Raw genomic sequence first — 22265 nt, forward strand, 5'->3', positions numbered from 1 at the left:
AGGTAAAAGGATATCACAAGAGGCAATTGTTCAGGTTTTGAAAGATATTCCTGTGCCACAGTTGGCCAGCTAAGCCAGCCAGTTTTTTGTTCTGCTCACTGCTCAAACTTGCATGGATGTGTAAGGGAGAATCTGACTCAGTCCCTTGTAGATGCAGAGACAATGAGCTGGATCACAAGCAGAAAAAATATGCTTCCTATTATCATCATCAGGTCTATAAACAAGTGTGCAAACAGGCATTCTGCTTCTGGGGCATAGCTTCCATTATTGGTGCTACCTGAATTTTCTTACTGAAAAACCAGTATCAGAAGTCCTCATTCATAAAAGTGATGGCTCAGCGTCATGAAATGTAACTTGCCTGTGCACTTTTTACAACAAAGCTACTATCTGCTTCTTTTAAAAATGGTTCTTTCTCTAATTTGCACTTCCAAGAATGTCCACAGATAAAATTATTAAGTACACACCAAACACTTTAAAACTTCAGAAGTTTATTTTCCAGAATAGCTGACATGGTACAGTTAGATTCTTTTTTCTTTGTTACAGGGAAATAAAGCAAAACAGTAGAAAATTGTATATGGGTTAACAGTAAAACAAAAGCCCAGCCTAATAATAGCCCTTTACTCCACCAAGTTGTACTTCAGAAAATCAGTAGCCAAACATAAAGAAGTAGAGCATCTGAAAGACAGTTTCATGTTTACAGCATAGATTCTAAACCAGTACTAAGGGCATTTTCTGCCCATATTGTTAATATCTTTTTTTTTTCATAATAGCAAATTGAAAAAGGTCTATGTGGATAAAAAGTTAACTACTGCAAGATTTTCAAACCTCAGTTATCAACTTATGGGTTGATAGTAACGGATAATGTGAGAAGGCACATGACACAGTATTTAAAATATACAGAGACCTATTAAAATCCTAAGACTAAGAGGAAATGGAAACCGAAACTCAAAATTCACAAATAGTAATTTTGCATTCCCTAATCTATATTCTATAAGTTTGCATCCGAACATTTTACAGCTTTTTCAGAAGAAAAGTGTAACACACCCAGAAAAGACTTCAAGGCTTTGGTTTGAGTTACTTTGTTGTTTTTTTTTTTCTTTTAGTAAATGGAATATAGGATAATCTAAACGATAATAAAATGCAGACACATTCCCTCACTTATTATTAGCGCCCAATAGACCCACTGCTGAAGGCTGAGTATGAGTAAGAATAAGAAGAGCTTGCTGAGGCATCAAAGCTTCCTCTTCTAGACCCACTGCGTGAGCCTGAACGCGAGCCAGAGCGAGAGCCAGAGCGAGAGCCAGGTGCCGAGGAGACATTGTAAGGACTGGATATGCCTTTAGAGGAAACAGAGGCTGCTTCCAACAGTTTAAGCCCGGTGATGTCTTCCACCATTGACCGGTTCATTGCATCTTTGTAGGATATTTTCAGCTTGGTCTTGGGGCAGGTCAGAATTTTGGGATAGCTGTTGGTGTCTTGTAATTTCTGGGAAGCGCGGCCATCAATCAATCCATTCCTAATGGCTTCTTCAGTAGTTATTCTTCCACGCACTTCCGGGTCCACAAGACCTCCAGTGAGGTACTGGAATTCAAGGAACCGCTGCCCAGCCTCATAAGGCAGCCACTTCTCCTTCACTGCTTCAGCTGCTGACATCCTCTTGCGTCCACCCTTTATGCCTTCGAACCCTATGAAGGCCTTCTGGGCTGGTTTCAGACGTGTGGCCATATCCTGATCGATGATGCCTTGGCTAGTGGCTTCCTGGAGCGAAAGCCTCTGGCCAGTGGTAGGGCAGATTATGCCACCGGTGCAGGCCTGGGCTTCAAGTAAGCGCTGCCCAGTGATGCTATCCACGATGCCCCGCTGTATAGCTTCTGAAATAGAGATTTTCTCCAAGTTTTCCGTGTCAAAAATGGCTGCAATAGGACTGCACTCATCTGGGGTCTCTGAGAAAGAACCGCTCCTGATCACTGAAGAAGAGCTCCTGACACTCAGCACAGTGGGAGACCGAGTCACTGACTCGTGCCGGAACACCTCGTCAGTGCCATTACGGCAGGAAATCATGTCTGCAAACTGGGTCAGGCTCAAGCTGCCAGAACGGTACTGGTCAAAAAACTTCCTCTCCACCAGGCCTTTATCAATGGCGTCTTGGATGTCATACTGGCTACCTGTTTTTCTGTCCACAAGGACGACTCTACTGCTGCCATCTGATCCTGTGATAGTTATTTCTTCCCACTCACACTCCTGTTCAGCTAGTTCTGTGTAGGTGTCATAATCTATGAGGCCTTTGCTGTACGCCTCCTGAACGGACATCTCCCGGTTTGTTTCTGGATCCACAATGACCACCCTGCGCTTCCTAAGGGTGTTCTTCTGTGAGGTGTGCACCACCTTTTTCTTCTCTCTCAGGGGCAGAAGGCAGAGCCCTGTTGCATCATCCTTTATGCATCTTTCTTTCAGCTGTAGGTAGGTCAAGTTTTCCTCAGTGTTGGGATCAAAGAAGCCTTTGGTGTCATCACTTGGATCACTGAGGATCTGGTTGAGCTCCTCATTGAAGTAGCCACGCTTGTAGGCCGTCTCTACTGGCAAGCGGTAGCTCTCTTTGGGGTCGATGATCCCTCCAGTAGCGATCTGTGCCTCCAGCAGACGAATGCCGTGGCCTCTCTCTATGAGCTCTTTGTTCATTGCTTGGAACAGAGAAATTATGTTTCCTGTTTCTGGGTCTTTGTACCCAGTGACAGCTCTTTCAGCAGAGAGAAGTTTCTCTTTAAATTCAATTCCAACAAGGCCTCTTTTGTAGGCTTCCTCAACAGGCAGCCTCACGTTGCTGACAGGATCCACTATGAACCCTGTGGCTGCCTGGGCTTCTAGGAGTTCAAGGGCTGTTCCCGGCCTAACCAAACCTATTTTCATAGCTTGGTAAATGCCGAGTTTCTCTTTAGTAGCCTCATTGTAGATACCAGCAATACAGCTAGAGCCTTGGAGGAAATCAATAATTCTCTCACTCACTTCTTCCACTGTAATTGCACCTCTTTCCAAGTCATTCCTTGTTGATTCCTTAATGATTCCAGCCTCAAGCAGTGCATCTGCTGAGACAGGCTGCCGGATCCCTTGGAATGACATACTCCTCTTCTGCACTGGAAGGAGCAGCAGACCAGTGTGTGGTTCAATCCTGCATTTTTCCTTCAGCTGCATGTAAGTGACTGCCTTTTTGGTGGTGGGATCAATGAAGTTCTTTGTACTGCCTTGGCAGTTGTTTAGCATCCTGTACAGTTCTTTGTCAATCAACCCACGAGATAAAGCTATCTCTTTGGGTAGGAAAACACTGTTGACAGGATCAACTATCCCTCCTACAGCCAGCTGGGCTTCAAGCAGACGAATTCCAGTTTCTCTGTCAACCAAGTTTTTCTTGATGGCTTCAGATACCGGCACAGTTTTTCCTGAGAAAGGATCCTTAAATCCTGTAATAGCCTTTTCTGCTGTATAGATCTGCTCTCTGTCATCGAAGTCAATCAGATCCCTGGCGATAGCACTGTCCACTGTTAATATCTCATTTCGGTGTGGGTCTATCACACCTCCTGTTGCTGCCTGGGCTTCTAGGAGCAGGACTGCATTTTCTGCTGTTAGCAGCTGGTTCCGTTTGGCCTCAACAAAAGAATACTTCTGTCTGGGCGAAAGGGACACCCCTGCAATAGCACCTGCCCCTTTGAGGTAGGGTTCAATGTCAGCCGCAACCTCTTCCACCGACCTCTGCCCCTTCAGCAGTTTATCCAGTGTGAGTTTGTCTATCAGCTGGCACTCGTACAGCTGCATGGCTGTGATCTTCTTCCGCAGCCCACTGAACACCAGCTTGGAGGCATCGATACAGAAGTCTTCCTCAGTCTGTGTAGATCTGTGAGCCCCATATGGGCGCTGTTTGAGCTTCTCGATCTCTCTTTGCAGCCTGAGACGCTCCGACTCCAACTCCGACTGGTTTTTGACAGCGGTCTCTTCCAGTCTGCACCGGTATCTCTCCTCAATTCGTTTGATTTCCATCTGCAGCCTTTCAATCTCACTCCTCAGGCTGTTCTTCTCCCTCTCGCTCTTCTCCCTCTCACACTGAATCTTTCTTACGGATTCCTCTGTTCGGGAGTGCTGGCTCTTCCACTGATTGAGATCATTCAGAATTTGTTGCTTCTCACTTTCCAGGCGTTGCTTCAAACGTGATTCTGACTCCAGGGTAACTTTCAAACGGTTCAGTTCCTCTTCTAATCTCTGCAGTCTGGCTTTGTCTTGCTCCAAAGCACTCATTTTAATCAGCAGGGTTTCTCTTTCTTGCATAATCTGACTACACTGATTTTTGGATTCTTGAATCCTACTGGATGCCTACAATTGTGGAGGAGAAATAAAGCAAGAAAGGATGGTTAGAGTTTGTGCTAGTCAGAGTTATGCCCTCTGCCTACAATGCTCTCCAGCCTGTCATTTAACCTGCAGCAAACCCCAACTGGAAAACATTCCAGTCACAGCAGTGCCTTACCCAAGATTACAGACACACATAAACCAGAGAAGGTACATTATCCCTTCCCTTATGGTATCTTCAGTACTGCCAGACACTCAAGAGACTTCATTCTGTTACCCACAGCCTCAACCTTCAGCTGATTTAGTTCTCTGTAACTTTTTGATACTTCTTACAGTACACTGACAAATACACAGAGCATTTGAGACTCATAAATAGCCTGATGCTCAGCAGATGTCCTGGCAGTCCTACTAATCTAGGGGAATTTGCATCAGCTAAGGACTGGTCATACATGGATAAAAGGAAACATATGACTCAATTTTTGCTTTCCTGTTAGTTTCACATGTCACTCCAAACAATTTTACCTGCATTGCCTTCCATTTTAATTCATGCAGTGTCTTCATGTATGTGTTCATATGCACAAACACCCACAAGCATGCATGTTTGCATGCATATTAAACTGAATTCAAGTTTATCTACTTGTAATACATGCATATATATGTGTACATATATATATATGTATATATATTTTTTTTTCATGGGTGTTATATAATCCTAAATGTTAGTATTTTTTTAATATCAGTATTAGGATTTTTAGAATAAAGGAAACAAAAACTGAATAAAGGATATGAGGGAAGAAATATAAGGACAAGTCTAGGAAAAAATAAATTTTCACAAGTGCTCACTTCTATATATTTAAAGAGTAGCTCTTTTTACAAAAAAACAGGCAGAATAACAAAATATTTTAAAATGTTTTCTTTAACTTGTTTATGTTGTCATCTAAAGTTTAAGAAGTAAGGGCCAATAGTAAAATTTGCAAATGCACTTAGGAACATAAGTCCCCAAATGACTTAGGAACATAAGTCCCCAAAGCAGTCCAAGAAAGATAGGCTTTTAGTACCTTAAGCACAGCTGACAACATGACTCTTAATCCTCACTTGGAGTCAACATCTTACCCAGCTAATCAGCACCTTGACAGCTTGTTGGTTCTGGGGTTTTTAGCCAGTTTAGTTTGTGACAGCACTCAGGTCAGCCTCAAAGAACGGCTCTAACCCATCCTGGCTGAAACAGCCTGTGAAGCACACAGGCAGTAGGAAACTGGTAAAGCACAGTGGTACTCCACATGCTCCCATTTTTCCCTAGGATATTTTGCTGGACACTGGCGCAGAACACAGATTTCTTCTGAGGCAAGGTCTGAGAACAAAGCTCTCCTAGGTGATGAGAGCTTATGGCTCCCTAGAACAGTTCCCAGGGAGTAAAGAGGTTAAGGAAGTGGCCAAATCCTGCCATTTTTCTTTAAAACTTAACCAAGAGGAAGGGTCATAAAGGGAATGTTAGTCACAAGTACAGTGACTTCAAACAGCAAAGAGTGAATTAATTTGTTCAAATTGACACTGCAATTAACTATATATTTGAGAAACAGTAAAGCTGGGATCAAAATATGTGTGAATACCTCTAGAGCTTGCTTTTGGAATTTTTCAATTTCCTGTCTCAATTTTTCCCTTTCTTTCTGTAAATCATTAAGCAACCCCTGAAGTTCCAGGGTTTGCTTGCTGCTCATCTGAAGCTGATTCTTTAGTTCAGCAATGGTGGTATTTTTCTCATCAACTTCATTTCTGACCATTCTGAGGTCATCGTACTCCAATCTAACATTTCGCAGCTCCTCTTCCAGTAACAAGTGTTCCTTGGTAAGGTTCTCGGTGAGAGACTGAAGCCTTTCGATCTCTATTTTGCACTCATTCAAGGCTTTGCTTTTTTCCTCAGAGGTTTTCTGTAAGTGCTCATATCGTAGGTGAGCCTGTTTTAATTGCTCCTGTTCTTGGACCAACTGACGACGTAGAGTCTCAATATCAGATGTGTATTTTCTTAACTCCTCCATGTATCTTTGCTTCTCTCTCACATGACCATCTAATACTTCTCTTTGGTGTCTAAGGTCATCTTCATTCCTCTTCTTTACAATAGATACTTCCTCTATCTGCTGCGTGAGATTAGTTATTTTAACTGATTGGTCTCTCAGAGATCTCCTCATGCCTTCTATTTCCTCCTCCAGTTTTTTCCTCCTGGACGTTTCCTCCATTAAATTTTTGTTCTGTCTGCAAAGCTCCTCCTCCAGCTTATGTTTCTGGATCTGCAAGTCTTTTACAGTGCTCTGGAACTTTGCACTTTCTTGATCCCTGCCTTTTTTCTCTTGTGAAACTCTTTCATAGTCAATTTTCAGTCTGGCCAGCTCCTGCTCTTGGATCCTCAGCTTGTTAATTGTCTCAGTCGCACTCGTGTTTGCTTTCTGCAGGTCGAACTGGACTCTTTTCAACTGATTGTTCTCATCCTCCACTTCTTTCCTCTGACTTGTTTCTACATCCAACAACTTTCTCAGCCTTTCAATCTCCTTGTTTCTTTCCTTAATGGTTTTAGAAGCATCATCAAGTGACTGTTTGTACCTCATGCTTTCATCAGAGTGTCTCTGAATAACTTGTTTTAGTTCAATCTCCAGCTGCTGTTTCTTCTGAGAAAGCTCTGAGCCAGCTGCCTTCTGCTGCTGAGCATTCTCTTCTATTTTCCGTAGATTATCTGTTGTCTGACTTATCGTATTCTTCAGTCTCCTAATTTCCTCACACAAATTCCTATTTTCTCTCATGGCATTATCAAGCTGTGTTCTATAATTATTTGTCTCCTCTTCTTTTTGCATGGTGACCTGGTGAATTGTGTTCTTTGTGATATTAATCTCAGTTTCATATTTGTTCTTTAAACTAATAATTTCCTCATCATAACTGTTTCTTACCTTAGCCAATTCATTTTCAAGTTCCCATCGGCTTTTAGCCTCTTCCTGAAGCTGAAGCTTTAGCCTTTCCAGCTCCTTAGTTTTATCCTGAATAGTTGAGGCAGCCTCCTCAAGAGCCTGCTTGTACCTTGAGTTGTCTTCCCCACGAAGCTGAATGATCTGTTTCAGCTCCAGCTCTAACTGGTGCTTCTGCTGTGACACCTCAGAACTGCAAGCCTTCTGCTGGAGAGCATCTTCCTCTGCCCTCCGCCGCTGGTCTGTTGTTTGCAGAATGGCATCGTTCAGCCTCACGATCTCATCCTTAAGGTCTCTGTTCTCTCTTGTCAGTCTGTCAACCTGGGCTCTGAGGCCTTTTGCATCATCATCTTTTTGTGCAGCTATCTGCTGGATTGTTGTCTTCTTAATATTAATTTCTGTTTCATACTTGTTCTTTAAATTACTCATCTCCTCGCTAAACTGGTTTCTTACCTTAGCCAGCTCATTTTCATACTCCCTCTTCCGTGTGCCTTCGTCCTGAAGAAGAACCCTTAATCTTTCTATCTCGTACTCCTTCTCCTTGATGACCTTCTCAGACTCTAACTTCTGCCAACCAAGGCTGTCTTTCTCATTTTGCCTTGTTTTTTGCAGTTGGTCATAGTCATTCTTCTGCTGCTCATATCTATCCTCCAGCAACTTCCTTTTCCTTTTCTCATCTTCAGTCTCATAAGTCAACCTGGTTATTCTGTCATTTAGATCCTTTATTTGGGCATAGCATTTGTCTAGGTTTTGCTTAGCAGAATTTCCATCCATTTCAGCTTGTCTTTTCATTTCCTCCAAACTCATCAGCTTTGCCTTGAGCTGAGAAATGTCCATCTGGTACTTCTGCAGATTTTGCTCCAGGAATTTATGTTTGTTGCTTGTCTCTGAATTTGAATCCCTAGCAAGTCTGAGTTCCTCTTCCAGGAGTTCAATTTTGGTGTTTTTCATCTGCAACATGATAGCAGAAAAACAAACTGAAAAACTCCCATAAATATTCTGATAACTGTTTCAAAATCATCACATGCAATAAAATATATATTGTAACACTGACAACTTAAAAATTAATTTTTTTGCTGCCTCAATGACATTTTAACCCCCTTTTCTTATTTAATGTCATCAGGACAGATTCTGGAATCTTTATTTATACAGAAACCTTACTCAGAAATCAGCATATAATGACTTTCAGAGGGGCAAAGATACTTGATAGGGAGAGGGAGGTGATTTTACTGATAGTAAAATGTGGTCTAGCAGAAGTTCGCCAGGAAAGTATGGAACAGTCACCCTTAGAACCTCCCCACTTTTCAAACAGGTGAAAATCACATTCCATATATGCACCTTCTTTAATGGGCATCTCTGTTTCACTGAAGTATCAAATCAGAAGTTGCTTCTTTCAAAACACTTTAGAATATGGTCTAAAATGAGGTGCCCTCAACCATAAGGAGCAAGTTTTCAGCACTGAGGTATCTGTGCTGTCACTGAAGTCAAGGCTGGGATGGGCAGAGAAGGATTGCTCATGTGCCTTGATGAGCACCTCCTTCTTTACCAAGGAGACCAGTTCTCTACCTCACTTCACACATCACCTTGGAGGTCCCCTTGTAAAACACTGTACTCTTTCACAAAAGATGCATGACTCTGCTGGTATGACTCCTTTGTAGGACACCTCTGAGTTCTGGATACAGTTTTGTGAGCTGTTTTATACTGTACTTTCTGCCTCTGATCAGTGATAGTTTTCTAAACTGTGGTAAAAATGAAAGCTAGAGAAAATAAAAGACTTAGAATACCTTCAGATCCTCCATGCTCTTTAACATTTCACTCAAGAATCTGTAATAATCTCCTGATCTTGTAAGAAGCTCTATATAGCGGGACTGAGCCTCATTAGCCTTGAAAAGAAACAGAATTGTTAGTAGTTTGTACTAGAGTTAGACATGAAAATACTTATGTCCAGACCATTTAAAGGATTCCAATCTACTTGAGCAAACACATCACTCGACAAAGTAAAAAGCAGATTCTCCTCCTCACAAATTCACACAGCATTCTGAGGACCCAAAAAGTGTGAATTCTTCCTTACAAAAAATCCACATCTTTTTTGGTTTTTCCAGGATTGTTTGCCCCCCACTGCTGATGTGATATTAAATTCAAGCCTTCATTCCCTGGTTCATCCCGCTCTTCCTGTCTGACAGTCACAAGTAATCCAAGATAAATTTTTAATAGCAGTTAATTCCCTGGCTGAAAGTGACTAAACCACTTGGGGCAAGAATCTACCTTTCTCACAGTATGTATGCAGTGGACAGTGCATAGGAATGAGATAAATTCCTGAGGGCTAATCTAATGTCTGAACAAGCCCAGGTCTGATTTTACAGCACAATGACTATTCTGCACTAATTCTTTTTGCTTACGTGCTTAGCGCACATTACCAGTGACAGTGCTAAGTGTTAGAACACAGCTGGGTATGACTCATAAGGGCTCACACAGACAAACAAATGCATTCAGAAGATTAAAAGGGAGGAAAGAAAGGTACCTCTTGTAGGATTAGGACTGCAGGAGACTGAACCACACTCTTCTTGATAGGTATGTTGAGCAATGTTTCTAATCCCGAACTATAGGAAGCAACCTGTAGTTCATAATCCTGAAAAACAAGACAAAAAGCAAGACCCATTTAGAAACTGCCAAAGAATTATCTGTGAAACTATTTCAGAAAATGCAAGTTTTTGGGGATTTTTGCTTTTGTTTCCTTAATGAAAAGCTACATTCCCCCTTGTTTATATTTCTGACCATGTAGAGATGATCCTCTGTCATAAACAGAAGCTCATCAGTTCAAGTACCCCTGTGGAGATGCATGGAGGAGAAAGAGAAGGGAAAAAGAGGAAAAACATTTTGCAAAAACAAGAAGACAAGTGTTTCTGTAAGTTGAGGGCTACACAGAATTGAAAAAGATTCACAGGAGTAACTGGTCTAAGTACTGTTATCCACGAAAACGTCATCAGAAATAACAATCTCTTTTGTATCACATATGCCATGTCACATATATAGCAAAACCTTTGTCACAGAGAGTAAGATTGAGCTGGAGAAAGCACAGATATAAGGATGACATAAAAATGCAAGAACCACAAAACCATTCCCGCTGTATGTTATTGATTTTCATGGCTATTGCACACCATTCCTCCTGCTAATCTGCATTTGTCTTGCCTCCTAGATCAGATCCTAATCAGACCAAATTTGTTAAGCACCAATCTGTTCTTGACTTCTTTATGTTTTTTAACATGTGAACTGGAAGGTTTGGTCTGGCTAGAAGGAGGCTTTGATTCACCTGAAGAGAAGCTCTCACTGGTATCTACTGCATGATCCCATAGTCTTCAGGTGGCAAGTACACAAATTGCTTTCATTGTGTTTTGTACTCAGAAGTACTTCACCCCAGCAATTTCTGTACACACACATCAGGGAGTTGACTTTTCACCCGTCAGCAGAGCAGAGACAATGGGATGTGCCTGACCATGAAAAACCACACCCCACAAAAATGCTGAGATCCAAGTACCTTAATTGCAGCTGAGCACTGATCTGCATGCTTGAGAAGCTCCTCAACTTTGTCTCGCTTCCCACAGATTTCACTGTGCAAGTTCTGCCAAGAGAAAAGTGAGCCATGAAACACTCCTGCAAGATTTACCAGTATTTCCTCCTGTACACGCTGCCTCCATCAGAAAGCACCTGCAGCAGGAGACTACTGCAGCCCTGGAGGCTGAGGCCTGAAATGACCTGTACCTGGGCAGTTTTTACAACAGCAAGCTCTTTGGGCATGAGAAGGTTTTTCTCAGAGAGAACACTCAGCAACTGAAAAACCCCCAGAGTTGGGAAGGCAGAGTTCCTTGACTTTAGCTTAGATGTATTTACTTGATTTTTATTTTTGTGCTGTAATTTGTCCCATAAGTTGCACCATCTTATGGTCCCTTGAATTAATTCAAAGCTGATGTGTAAAAGTGTCAGTGAATGTGTAGGAGCCAAACGCAGTCTTGTTCATAATCTGTTGCAGTGCTGACAGAAAGTAATGAGGACAATAATATTTCCTCCCTCTTGCCTTCTACATATGTGGTGTTTTTTGGTAGCTTGCATACTTTATAATTCAAAACAGGCCACTGTATTGCAGACTGTGTTGATACTGATATTTTCTGTATAGCAAAACAATTTAAATCCAAATAGCTGAAGACAACTCATTCAGGTGCTGCATACCTTCTGATCATGTAGGTATCTCATGATAGTGTTGGAATCACACAGCTTCATGGACTCAATAGCATCCTGACGGCGCTTGGCATCACAGATCCACTTGCTAAGAGCCTGGTAGAGATCTCGGTAGGTTTTCAGCTGTTTGATCTGCCTTTCTAAATCCCATGACCTAGGGAAAAAAAGGGAAAAACCTGTCAAAATGGAAAGTGCATTCTCTTTCTCTCTCTTTACACAGTTTTCAGAAATAAGACACAAATAAACTTACATAAAACTGTGGGAAGCTCTGAAAAGGAGATTCTGAACAAAAATTTTAAATAAATGAGAATTGTACTGGTTATTAGTCACCCTATATGGGGTTTTAATACCTCACTTTTGAGTAACTCTGTCATACACAGAGGTTCGGCCTTCCTGTCAAAGTGAGGAATAAATAAAACTTGCAGTGATAAAAATCAAGTTTGCTCACTTCGGTTCTCTTGTTCTCAATTTTCACTGAAGAACCAGCAACCAGTTAGGACTACATTTTGTCCTCAGATAAAAACAAAATAAAATAAAATACAACAAGCCATACCTCAACTTCCACCTCTCCCCCTCAAACAATCAGAATATGCCTTCTGTTCATGATTCAGATTCAACGTTCAATTTTGTTACTTAATTCTTAGTGTTACTTTTTTAACCCTAAAGTATAGGGTGTTGAGGAATAAGCATGGTTGCTTTTTTGAGGGGGAAAATGTTGACTGGAAGTACTTAATCCAAAAATATTAGCAAGAATTAAAAAAAAAAAAAATTGGAACAACTCTTTAGCATATAGGTTAGACATTTGTATGGCTAACTACATTTTTCTGCTTGGTCTTACACAATTCCTTTTGAAGTATGTTCAACCTATTCACAATAGCTCAAGTCTTATTGCCCTGAAGTCACCATTTGTCCTTTGAAAGCAAAGATTAGTGCACATCAGGTCTTTTAGAATTCACTGCTAAGATGATCTTGGTAGCAACAGCAATAAGGAAAACACTCTGAAAACATGAACAAACCTGTTATCTATCTGCTTATCAGCCCTCTGCCAGCGGTCTATTAGCTGGGTAACTTTGTCACAGTACTTTCCAATGTCCATGTCATACAGGGTGTAGGACTGGCAAGACTGTGAGTGAATCTGAAGTGTTCTCTGCAGCTCATTTTCCAAGGTGTTCAGTAATGACTTCTTCATATTTAGGTCTGCTTTCATTTTCTGGAGAAAAAACCAAAATATTGTCATTTAATTTATTCTTGAGAAGATACTAATACTTAACCAATTTAACAGCATGCACAGTATGTTGGGATTTAAAGATACGGTTTTTAAGTCAGTAAGGAAATTATAGTGAGGTCAGCTGGACTTAAACTATTTAAAGTGAAACACATATTTTGGTAAACAGCTCGGCTTAAAAATGTGTTTAAAGTTAGACTAAATAATTTGCTAAACCAAAGCCCTCTGCTATTATATTCTGAAGACAACATTTCAGTTTCTCAGAACTCTGCAGAGCAGTTACCAGAGCAGAACAAGAGCCTTGCTTGTTCCTAGAAACAACTGACTAGAAAATTTCACTGAAGTATAAAAGATTCCTGCACTTGCAACAGCTGTGGAATCAAGTCTCAGGAGTGACATATCCAGTTTTTAAACACCTAAAAATCTGCACATTTTTTTGTTGTTGTTTTATTTTATAAACATCTTCCATGGAGATGTTTCTTCACACACACACACACACACACACACACACACACACACTCGTTTGGGTACACATATCTGCTGTGTGGGCATACCGTGGGCATCACCAAATGGAATATACAGCACAGGCAGTTGTCTGCCTTGCAGCCCCCAATCACAGGGATGGCTACAGTCTTCAGTGATATGCTCAAGCTTTTTTGGTTGTTTTTTTTTTTTTGTGTAGCTCAAATTTACTCCGGCTAAGAACAACTCCCAGCTGCGTGGAAGGTCTCTGTAACCCATTTCTGTACACTATTATCTATGGTTATCACTAGTGAATGTAGATTTGAAGGCAGGATCTCCTTTCTTGCATATAGGCTTGTTAATTGCCCTTGTTGTCCTCTAGGTGTAGCAGCAAGTAAATTTGAGTGTTATTGAGTGTCCTGGTTTTGCTACAGAGTCTATGTCAAATCTTAGAGTGAAAAGTATTCAGCCTGTACGAGGGGAAAAGGGAAATAACTGCTTTGCTGAGCACAAAGTTGTCTTGCAGATCCAGTCTTTTATCCGCCTTTATCTGCTGGTCCTTTTGTGCGCTGAATGCATTTGGGAGAAGAAGAACTCTTTCATTATTTTCTGTTCTTACCTTTAGTAGGGAAAAAAGTGTGTAGGTGGTGCAAATGGAGCACAACCTTTTTGTCATGTCAAATGAGAGCTACAGAAACCTTCCAAGCAGCTGCCCTTGCTCTGGGGGCAGCAACAACCAGGGGGTGAAAGAAGTAACAACCTGTATGTTACTTCCAATAATTTCATAGAATCACAGTTTCCTGAGTTGGAGATGACCCACAAAGATCATTGAATCTAACTCCTGGCCTTGCACAGGACACCCCAAGAGTCACACTACATGCCTGAGAGTGTTGTCCAAACGCTTCTTTAACTCTCTCAGGCTTGGTGCTGTGCCCACTTCCCTGGGGAGCCTGTTCCAGTGCCCAGCCCACTTCTGGATGAAAAACCTTTTCCTGATATCCAACCTAAACTTCCCCTGACACAGCTCCTTCCTGTTCCCTTGGGTCCTGCCACTGGTCACTACAGAGAAGAGATCAAAGTCTGCTCCTCCTCTTCCCCTTTTGAAGGAGCTGTAACTGCAATGAGCTCTCCTCTCAGTCTTTTCTTTTCCAGGCTGAACTGACCAAGTGACCTCATCCACTCCTCATACAGCTTCCTCAAAGCCCTTCACCAGTCTCACAACCCTCCTTTGGATGCTATCTAATAACTTTATATATTTTTTATCTTGTGGCACCCAAAACTGACCACAGGACTCAAGGGGAGGCTGCACCAGTGCAGAGCCCCAGAGCAGGAAAATCCCCTCCCTGGACCAGCTAGCAAGAATGTGCCTGATTTACAAAACATTTTGTGTCTATACATAAAATACAATAGGATCAGCATTTCTATCTCCTGTGGTTTTGATCAATAGATCAGTGCTGGCAGGTACAAATTTTGTTTTGGTGTGTCATTGGGTTTTGGCCCCTCACCTTCAGACAAGCCCGATAAGCCTCCACTTTATCAAGATCCAAAGGAACAGTCTCCTCTTCAGACAGCCTGACTTCAAAAACTCTGATCACATCTTCTGTTTGCAGAATAACCTGGAGCAGACACCTCAGTGCATTCAAGCTAAAATAAATGATACAAGGCAAATCCATTATAAGGAAGACTAAGGAAGGACTAAGGACTAATCCATTATATTAGGACTAAGGAAGGAACAGTGATATTTTTAATTAATTGCAGATGATTGGCTAAAAAGAATAGGTAAACAAGAAATTTCTGTGATACCCATGCTTCTCACCTTCTTTTTTAAAATGCTCCAGAAAAGAGAAGAAATTCATGTGTCTGTTTCTATCAACATGTACACAATTTGCAGAGAAAAAGGTGTAATTTTACACTGGTGGTTACAAAAGGCAACTTTTTTCTGGACTATGAATTATGGGAGAGAGTGCATATTTATTGCAAAACCCCCAATTTACTTACCTGTCTAAGTAGCCAGCAGAAACACCATTAATATTTTCCAGTTTTTGAAAGAGGGCATTTATCTCTGATTGCAAGTACACATACTTCTCACAGCCTCTGAAGTTAGGCAGCAAGTCCTTATGCTTATTGAGGGTTTCAGCCATTATTTGAGAGTCGTTCTGCACACCCTAAAGAAAAAGAGAATGCCTGGTTTACACGTTTTTGGTTGGCTGAATGTTCATTCTATTCTATATTCACATGGAATTGGTCTCCTTATCCAAGCAGCCTGCTCTTTATATATAACCAGCTTGACTGAGGACTGAAGAAGTGGCTGAGCTTGCTTTCTTCAAGGCAAGCACTACTGAGCAGTTTCTTTTTTGTCCACAACAGGTCATATGTCTTTTTGAGAATCTACACTCCAAAACTCAGCTCTGACATGCCAAGGTCCTTCTGCTCTTGAGACCTTTGCAACCTCATTGCCCCATGGGAATTTCTCATATGCCAAACCTGTTACCTTTTTGTACCAATCTTCCCTCCATGGTTTCCTACAAATCTAAAGAGCGAGGAGAGGGATAGTAAGTCTCGTGTATCCAGTCTGTATCCCACAGACAGCACTTTACAGGTAGGTGGCTACATGAAGTCCTTGGTAAAGGATTTTAATGGTGCTTTACTTTGTATCAGGCTTAACATGAACTCACAGTGACCTGACATCAGTCTTTCTGTATTCCTTGCCTGGCAGAACTTGATTTCTAAAACTCAAGGGTCAACTTTTTCTACTTGGAAGGTAAATTCTAATCCAAATCATTTTGGTTAGCCTCCATCTGAGATTATTCTGCACAGGATGTGTGATCTTATGCTGATCATAAACAGAATTGCAGTGTAGAGTCATACAGAGCTTGAGATGCATAAAGACAAACATCCATGGTTACCTCTAAGTCCTTTATTCTGGCTGAAAAATCGTGCATAGCCCCTTGATCCACTCCAAGAGGAGCTCTTTGAACCATCTGAATCTCAGCAGCTTCAATCTGACGCCGAAGTTTCTGAAGCTCCATCAGCAGCCAGGCCTCCTGCTTCTCATACTCTCGGTTTCTCTCATTAACGATTATGGTGTTTGAGGACCCCACGGGACAGCACTCAGTTGGGACCACTGAAATGGTAAAATGAATTGGGTAAGCATCAACTGCCAGAGAGCTGAGCAGGAACATGTAGAAAGCCAAGGCAGTGCCCAAGTGACCCAAGCACTGAGTTGACCTGTAGAACTGAGAACAGGTGGAAGATCCGGGCCTTAGGCAGCTGTTTCAGAGAATGAAATCTCTCCTTCACAAAAATATAAATTTGCTTCCTAAAATGCAGCAGTCAGATTTAGCTTCCTAATAATAGAAAATGTATCAGATGGACTAAATTTCTCTCATTCTCCCAGCAGGTTCCATGAATTTTAGAGCACTATTCCCAGACTCCCATCAAAGGAAGGAGCCATGCACTCACCTGTACATGGCCAGTTTTGTTATGTTGGGAGACAGCAGAACAGTTCTTGAACATATTCCTATTCGTATATTGAAAAGAACATTTTCACATAAAAGAATGCAGAACTGGCCATCTCTGGAACAAAGAAAGCCCCGCAATCGAAACTCCACAAAAGTCAGGACGACAACAAACCTGTTTGTGGTGGTCGTGCTTGATTAGGCAGTTGTATGATCAAGGTTTGGTAGTGCTTCTGAGCATCAGTGAACTGAGTCTGGATCTTTCGTTTGTCTTCATCACCAAACATCTCTGAGCCTTGGCTGTTTCTGAGGAATTCTTGATAATGGATCTCCAGATCAGTTATTATTTTTTGGTAATCTTCCTTACGCATTGTTTTCAGCTGAAATAAGGAAGAAGGGAATTTTGAAATAAAAGGGAAAAAAAAGCAATTGGGGAAGTTTTATGACTAGTTAATCATTAAGGAACAAACTAATAAATCTATAAAAAAAACAAAGTAATCACACTTTAGAATAAATCCTCACTAAGCTACCTCTAAAAGTATGGTGCTAAGAGTACCAGCTGAGTGAACCTATCCTTCTTACCATCATTTCACACCTTAACAGCAGTTTGAAATTCTACCTCTTATTCTGTTTATCCATGCCCCTGTACAGTGGGAGCTAATACAGCAAGTATGTAATAAATTCCCTTAGCTAATCTTCCTGCTTATCTGTTTCTCCTTTAATAAAATTACAACTCCCATATGTGAGAGTTTTTGTGCAACCTAGCAAAAGGAAGGCCTGTGGTTTTGTAGAACCAGAAAAGGAAGGTGGTTTTGTAGAATATACATCTGTACAGGATACTGCAGGGTCTGCTTGGGACAGCAGACATCAGGTCATGGATGTCTCTGGTCTGCAGGCAAGGCCAGCTGGTGTCTTACCTTGGCAATAGTCATGGCTCTGATTTTCTCAATGTCAATCATGCAGTAATGCCAGGACACCAGGCTCTTCATGTTGATATACAGCTGGTTCCACAAAGCTAAAATAGCTTCATAGTATTGCTCAATTCTGGCATGAAGAAAAAAAAAACGCATGATCAAAATGCATCTGTCCTTGTAGCACAGATACAAAATATCTCAAGAAACAACGACCAGATGTGGAGCATGTTAAGGCTCTTTCTCTACTTGAAAAAAATCTTGGAAATTAATTATACATGACTTTCATTAGTACATATGAGAAAAACCGTGTAGACGTTAACTTTTAAAAGTTTCTAGGCCCCAACCTAGATCTCAGCAAGTTTCACTGCAGTGAGTTTCCTCAAGTCAAGGGTCGAGGCCTTAATCCCCCCACCTTTAGGGGCAGGGGCAGTGCACTCTGAGCAAGCCACAGAACATATTTTGTGACTGGTTGCTATTTCGAGTGAACACTAACCCCAGAGGCAAGCATCCAAACTGAGGCAGCAACTCACTTGGTAGCCAGATCCACTGCCAATGGATTGGGGGGTGGGATGATAAGGCTAACAGATGGCACCAGCATGTCCACTCCTCCGGGGCCGGTCACCAGCCACTTGCTGCGCTCATTGTTGTCCTTCAGGATGCACTCATCTCCTTTGCGCACCGTTTTCTGCAAGGGATGCAGAAGAGGGTTTCTCATTAGCTAACTAAGGTGGGGCTTCCAGGAGAGACAGACAAGGGAGGTGCACCTGGATGACAGAAGCAGGAGCGCTTCCCAGCTGCCAGGTCTGGGTTTGTATCTCAGATTCATATTGGAGCAATAGATTAGTACAGATCAACCCCTTCTCCCTGAATCTGGTTTCCACGTGAAGAAAACCCAAAAAAGCCCAAGAGTGAGCCAGAGAACCCAAGTCTGCCAGATCATCAGATCTGGGGCTTGCCCTGACAAAGACTGAATGTGGACACATGGCCTGGTAAGCTACACAACCATGTGTGGCTTTCAGCCAGTGAGTTGAAGGCATGAGGACATTTAGTGCTGCATCCATATTTGCAAAGGGACTGGGAGTGAGTGTGGCAGAGCCAGATTCACCAGCTCCAACTGCCAGAAATCCTGACACCGGGCAGCCACAGGTGTGGCCATGGTGCAGGAAGAAGCACATAAGCAGAAAGCACATCTACATTTATTATTAAGAAAAAAAAAAAAGAAATAAATCCAAGCAGCCTCAGTACTGAGGAGGAAGAAAAACCGTAATTAATTTCATAGCCTATCCAGAAAAAAAAATGGGAATAATAATGAATAACTGCATATTCCTCACTTTTGTTAGATGAATTATTCACCTAAGAATCCAGAGAGGCACTGGAAAAGTGAGCAATCACCAAAAAGAAAGGTGTGGATGCACAGAGGCATCCGTACAACAATTTCAGTCTTATCAGCAATAAGACTTTTATGTTCTAATTTCAAATATGACTATTAATGCTATTTAATAGATTTATAATAGTAATTTTGACTAGCTCTATTAACCAATAAAAACCTACTTGTTTATTCATAGTGGCAAGAAATGCAGAGCTTCTTCTGTCAAAGAAATTCAAGCTGACCAAAAGCATATAAAAGGGTTACACCTATCAGCTCAATGGTCTGCTTACTAAGTAATTTGCAATGTTCTAGCTTACACAGTGTTCATTCACAGCCAAAAAGGAATACAATACCAGATCCTGTTTGTAGTCACACAGAGCCTTGAGGATAATGGGTTTGTTACTTCGATAGTCTGGGTTACGTGGCTTCAGCTGCACAATCTTCCTGGATTTATTCACCAAACTCTGCACTTGCCTCTTGTATTCAAGAATTCTCTCTCGTTCATTCTGCAAAGATTAATCATATGTTACAAATTTATTCTAAAAAGAAAAGGCATCTAGTTCCCGCTGTTCTCTTTAAGAGAGGGATACATCTGGAACTTACAGTAGGCAAAACTTACTTTAGCTCCAATGGGATGAGTCTTTGGCCTACAGTGTAAAACTGCAGTTTTAAAAAGAGCTGAGAAACATCTAAGTATCTTTGCAGCTCTGGCAAGATGCAAAGTTTGCAAAATTTGCATAGCAGGTTTTTCATACAGATCTTCAAAGTGGTTAAAGTGGTGTTTAAGAAACACAGGCATAAATTGAAAGAATCTAACAAAATGAATGCTAACAAAAAAAGGCAACAATTACACTTTCAAACCTGACTTCATCAATTGGCCTTTTACACCACTGACCATTTTTTCTCCAATTTGGGACTGTAGTGCTTAACTCATGATAAGAGCTAAAAAAGCTGACTTCTTTCAAGGAGACTGCAGTGATAGAGCGACATGATGAATCATTTATCAAATGTCTTTATCCTTTGAGGCAAAATCTATTCTACCACATAAGAATAAAAGTATTTCTTTTTTTTTTTTTTTTCATTTGTTAGCATGTCAGAAAATTGGGGATTTGTTGGACTCATTCCAGACTTAAAAATATAGTGGTGTCAAGTTCATACAGTACTGTATTCAAATATTGCAGTGCACTTGGGTTTACATTTGTTATCTAAAGAGGGCAGCTGGTTTCCCAGAAAAGCAGAACATAACCTGTCAGGTGAGTATGACAGTACCTCCAGCTCTTTGATCTGCTCCAGCAGAGTCTGCAGTGACATGCTCTTATCACAGATGAACTTCTTTCTGATAGAGTCTTGTAAGTTTTTCAGGTAGCACTCCGTGGCTTGGGCCTCTTCAAAGAACTACAGGAGAAAAGTTGTGAATTTGGCTGTGTGTAGCTCTTAAAAATGCCTGCTAAAAATTGATGGACTCCTTTAATGAGAAATCCCAGTTCACCTCTGGCACAATGGTAGCATTTATAGCATTGTGCAACAGTGTACTATAGTAAATATATGTGTGCACAATAAATATATCTTTGATGGGGTTCATGCTTTTTTAAAAAAAGTGTGAATTCTCCACATCACAACTCACCTGAAAGTAAGCTGCATTCTCCTTCAGATGAACATCAATACATTTGGTGATCTGAAGAATCCAGCTCCACTGAGTTTGCAATGTATCCATGTAAGCCTAAGAAAAACAGTAATACACACAAGTCAGGCCACCACACTGATCTCTCTCCCACACCTAGACTCAAGCAAAATTATCTGTGCTCCACACAAATGCAAATGAAAAATCTGCTAAAACAAATTCACGGACACCAGAACTATGTAATTCATGCAAATGGTTTCGCAACTTCTAGGATCCACCTAACTGAAATGAGTTAAATACCTGCTTGTGAGACACAAAGAGAAATCTGTTCATGACCTGAATTTGTTTGATCAACAAAAAGCCCCAGGTGCGTTAACAAAAAGGGGTGAAATGCACAAAGAATAGTGCAAATAAAGTATTTCAGCTGCAAATAGCCATGTTCTCATTCTTTCAGGGAACACCTCCAAACACGATATTTTATGATGGTTGTTTTTAGATTCAAAACACTTAAGCAGCCATGTATATTCTTTAAAAAATGACGCTCAAATTTCAGTTCACTGCTGGAGCTTAAAAGAATCTTTTCTTTTAGAGAGAAACTGACTACAGGAGAAATAGGATTTTACACAATATGATAATAGTTAACCAAGTAAACATATTGAAAGGCAGAAAAGATTTTTTTTTTTCCTTTTAGCTTCTTCAGTTGCAGAGTTCTTATGCACTCTTGAAACTGCAACAACTACAGCATCTCCTAATAAAATGTCCAAATTGTTGCAGCCTTTTTAATTAAAAAGTAAGTGTACACCAAGCTGTGAAAGCAAAAGCGTCTTGGCTAAGCCATAGAAAGACACTATGAATTTCAGCTGCAGAAAGTATTTGCACTTGGATTAAACATAAACCCTCAAAAAAGGGTGTGGCATTTTTCAAAACATGCCTACTAAGACAACAGAACAGCAATGACATGGCTTCCTATCATAAATCCTGTTGCACTGTAGTCAGCACAATCAAGATACAGCAATTTCAACACACTCAGATAGCACCCTAAGCTTAGATTTCATTTTTACTTGCATCTATCACCATGCAGTTGTTAATGGCCAGGTTTGTAGAGGAAGATAGTAACATTTATTAGAGCAGCCCCTAAAGCTGGGTAAAATGGGCATGATTTTGGGCAGGCAAAACCTTCTTGAGCCCAAATGCAGCACTTCGTATGTGAACTTTCACTGAGAACTTTTTCCATGTAGCAACTAAAGAAGCAAGTGAAATCACACAAAGTCTAACTCACCTCGATTTTGTCTGAAGCAGGATGCTGATTGAGCACTAGCTGGTCACTTTCTTGCTTTAGCTTGTTGAGTTCTTTTTCTTTAACCTCCAGTTCACTCATACGTTTCTAAATAACCAAAACACAGCATTAAACTAACTCCAAAGGTATACTGCACAGGCAGAACAGTGTTTCCATTTGTTTAAAATTTCCCAGATAGTTGTGATGATATAAAATTATCCCCTCTAACACTATAAAGTGTTTCCATGAGGTGTACTGAAGTTAATTATGAAGACATTAGAATCAAAGAAGGTGCAATCATCTCAATTCTAGTCTCTGGGCTTGCTGTTTCAGAGAGCAAAGAACATTAAGTTCTTCCTTTCTTAAGAATGATGGAAGCAAAAATGACTGCATCTTGCAACATCCAGAACAGCTGAACTAAAAA

At 41.0% G+C, this 22265-nt stretch overlaps 1 protein-coding gene across 3 annotated transcripts in view; it reads right to left on the reverse strand.

Moving 5' to 3' along the window:
- Nucleotides 1–471: 471 nt before the first annotated feature.
- Nucleotides 472–22265, reverse strand: part of DSP (desmoplakin) — a 39486-nt gene continuing 17692 nt past the window's right edge. The window contains exons 8-24 of one of the 3 annotated variants that reach the window (XM_071452349.1): nucleotides 21845–21949; nucleotides 20569–20664; nucleotides 20214–20339; nucleotides 19298–19450; nucleotides 18106–18260; nucleotides 17579–17705; nucleotides 16837–17041; nucleotides 16110–16327; nucleotides 15202–15368; nucleotides 14709–14847; nucleotides 12533–12726; nucleotides 11508–11670; nucleotides 10819–10902; nucleotides 9805–9912; nucleotides 9068–9166; nucleotides 7737–8234; nucleotides 472–4359 (exon numbers count right to left, since the gene is read on the reverse strand). In XM_071452349.1, coding sequence (XP_071308450.1) covers nucleotides 1165–4359; nucleotides 7737–8234; nucleotides 9068–9166; nucleotides 9805–9912; nucleotides 10819–10902; nucleotides 11508–11670; nucleotides 12533–12726; nucleotides 14709–14847; nucleotides 15202–15368; nucleotides 16110–16327; nucleotides 16837–17041; nucleotides 17579–17705; nucleotides 18106–18260; nucleotides 19298–19450; nucleotides 20214–20339; nucleotides 20569–20664; nucleotides 21845–21949 — 5832 coding nt within the window. In that variant the 3' untranslated portion in view covers nucleotides 472–1164. Of the gene's footprint in view, nucleotides 4360–5942; nucleotides 8235–9067; nucleotides 9167–9804; nucleotides 9913–10818; nucleotides 10903–11507; nucleotides 11671–12532; nucleotides 12727–14708; nucleotides 14848–15201; nucleotides 15369–16109; nucleotides 16328–16836; nucleotides 17042–17578; nucleotides 17706–18105; nucleotides 18261–19297; nucleotides 19451–20213; nucleotides 20340–20568; nucleotides 20665–21844; nucleotides 21950–22265 lie in introns of all 3 variants that reach the window. The other 2 variants (XM_071452332.1, XM_071452340.1) reach the window with 2 other exon arrangements.

Source organism: Agelaius tricolor, unplaced genomic scaffold (genome assembly GCF_023055355.1).
Source record: "Agelaius tricolor isolate 1412-34295 unplaced genomic scaffold, bAgeTri1.0.p SCAF_2, whole genome shotgun sequence".
Taxonomy (NCBI): domain Eukaryota; kingdom Metazoa; phylum Chordata; class Aves; order Passeriformes; family Icteridae; genus Agelaius; species Agelaius tricolor.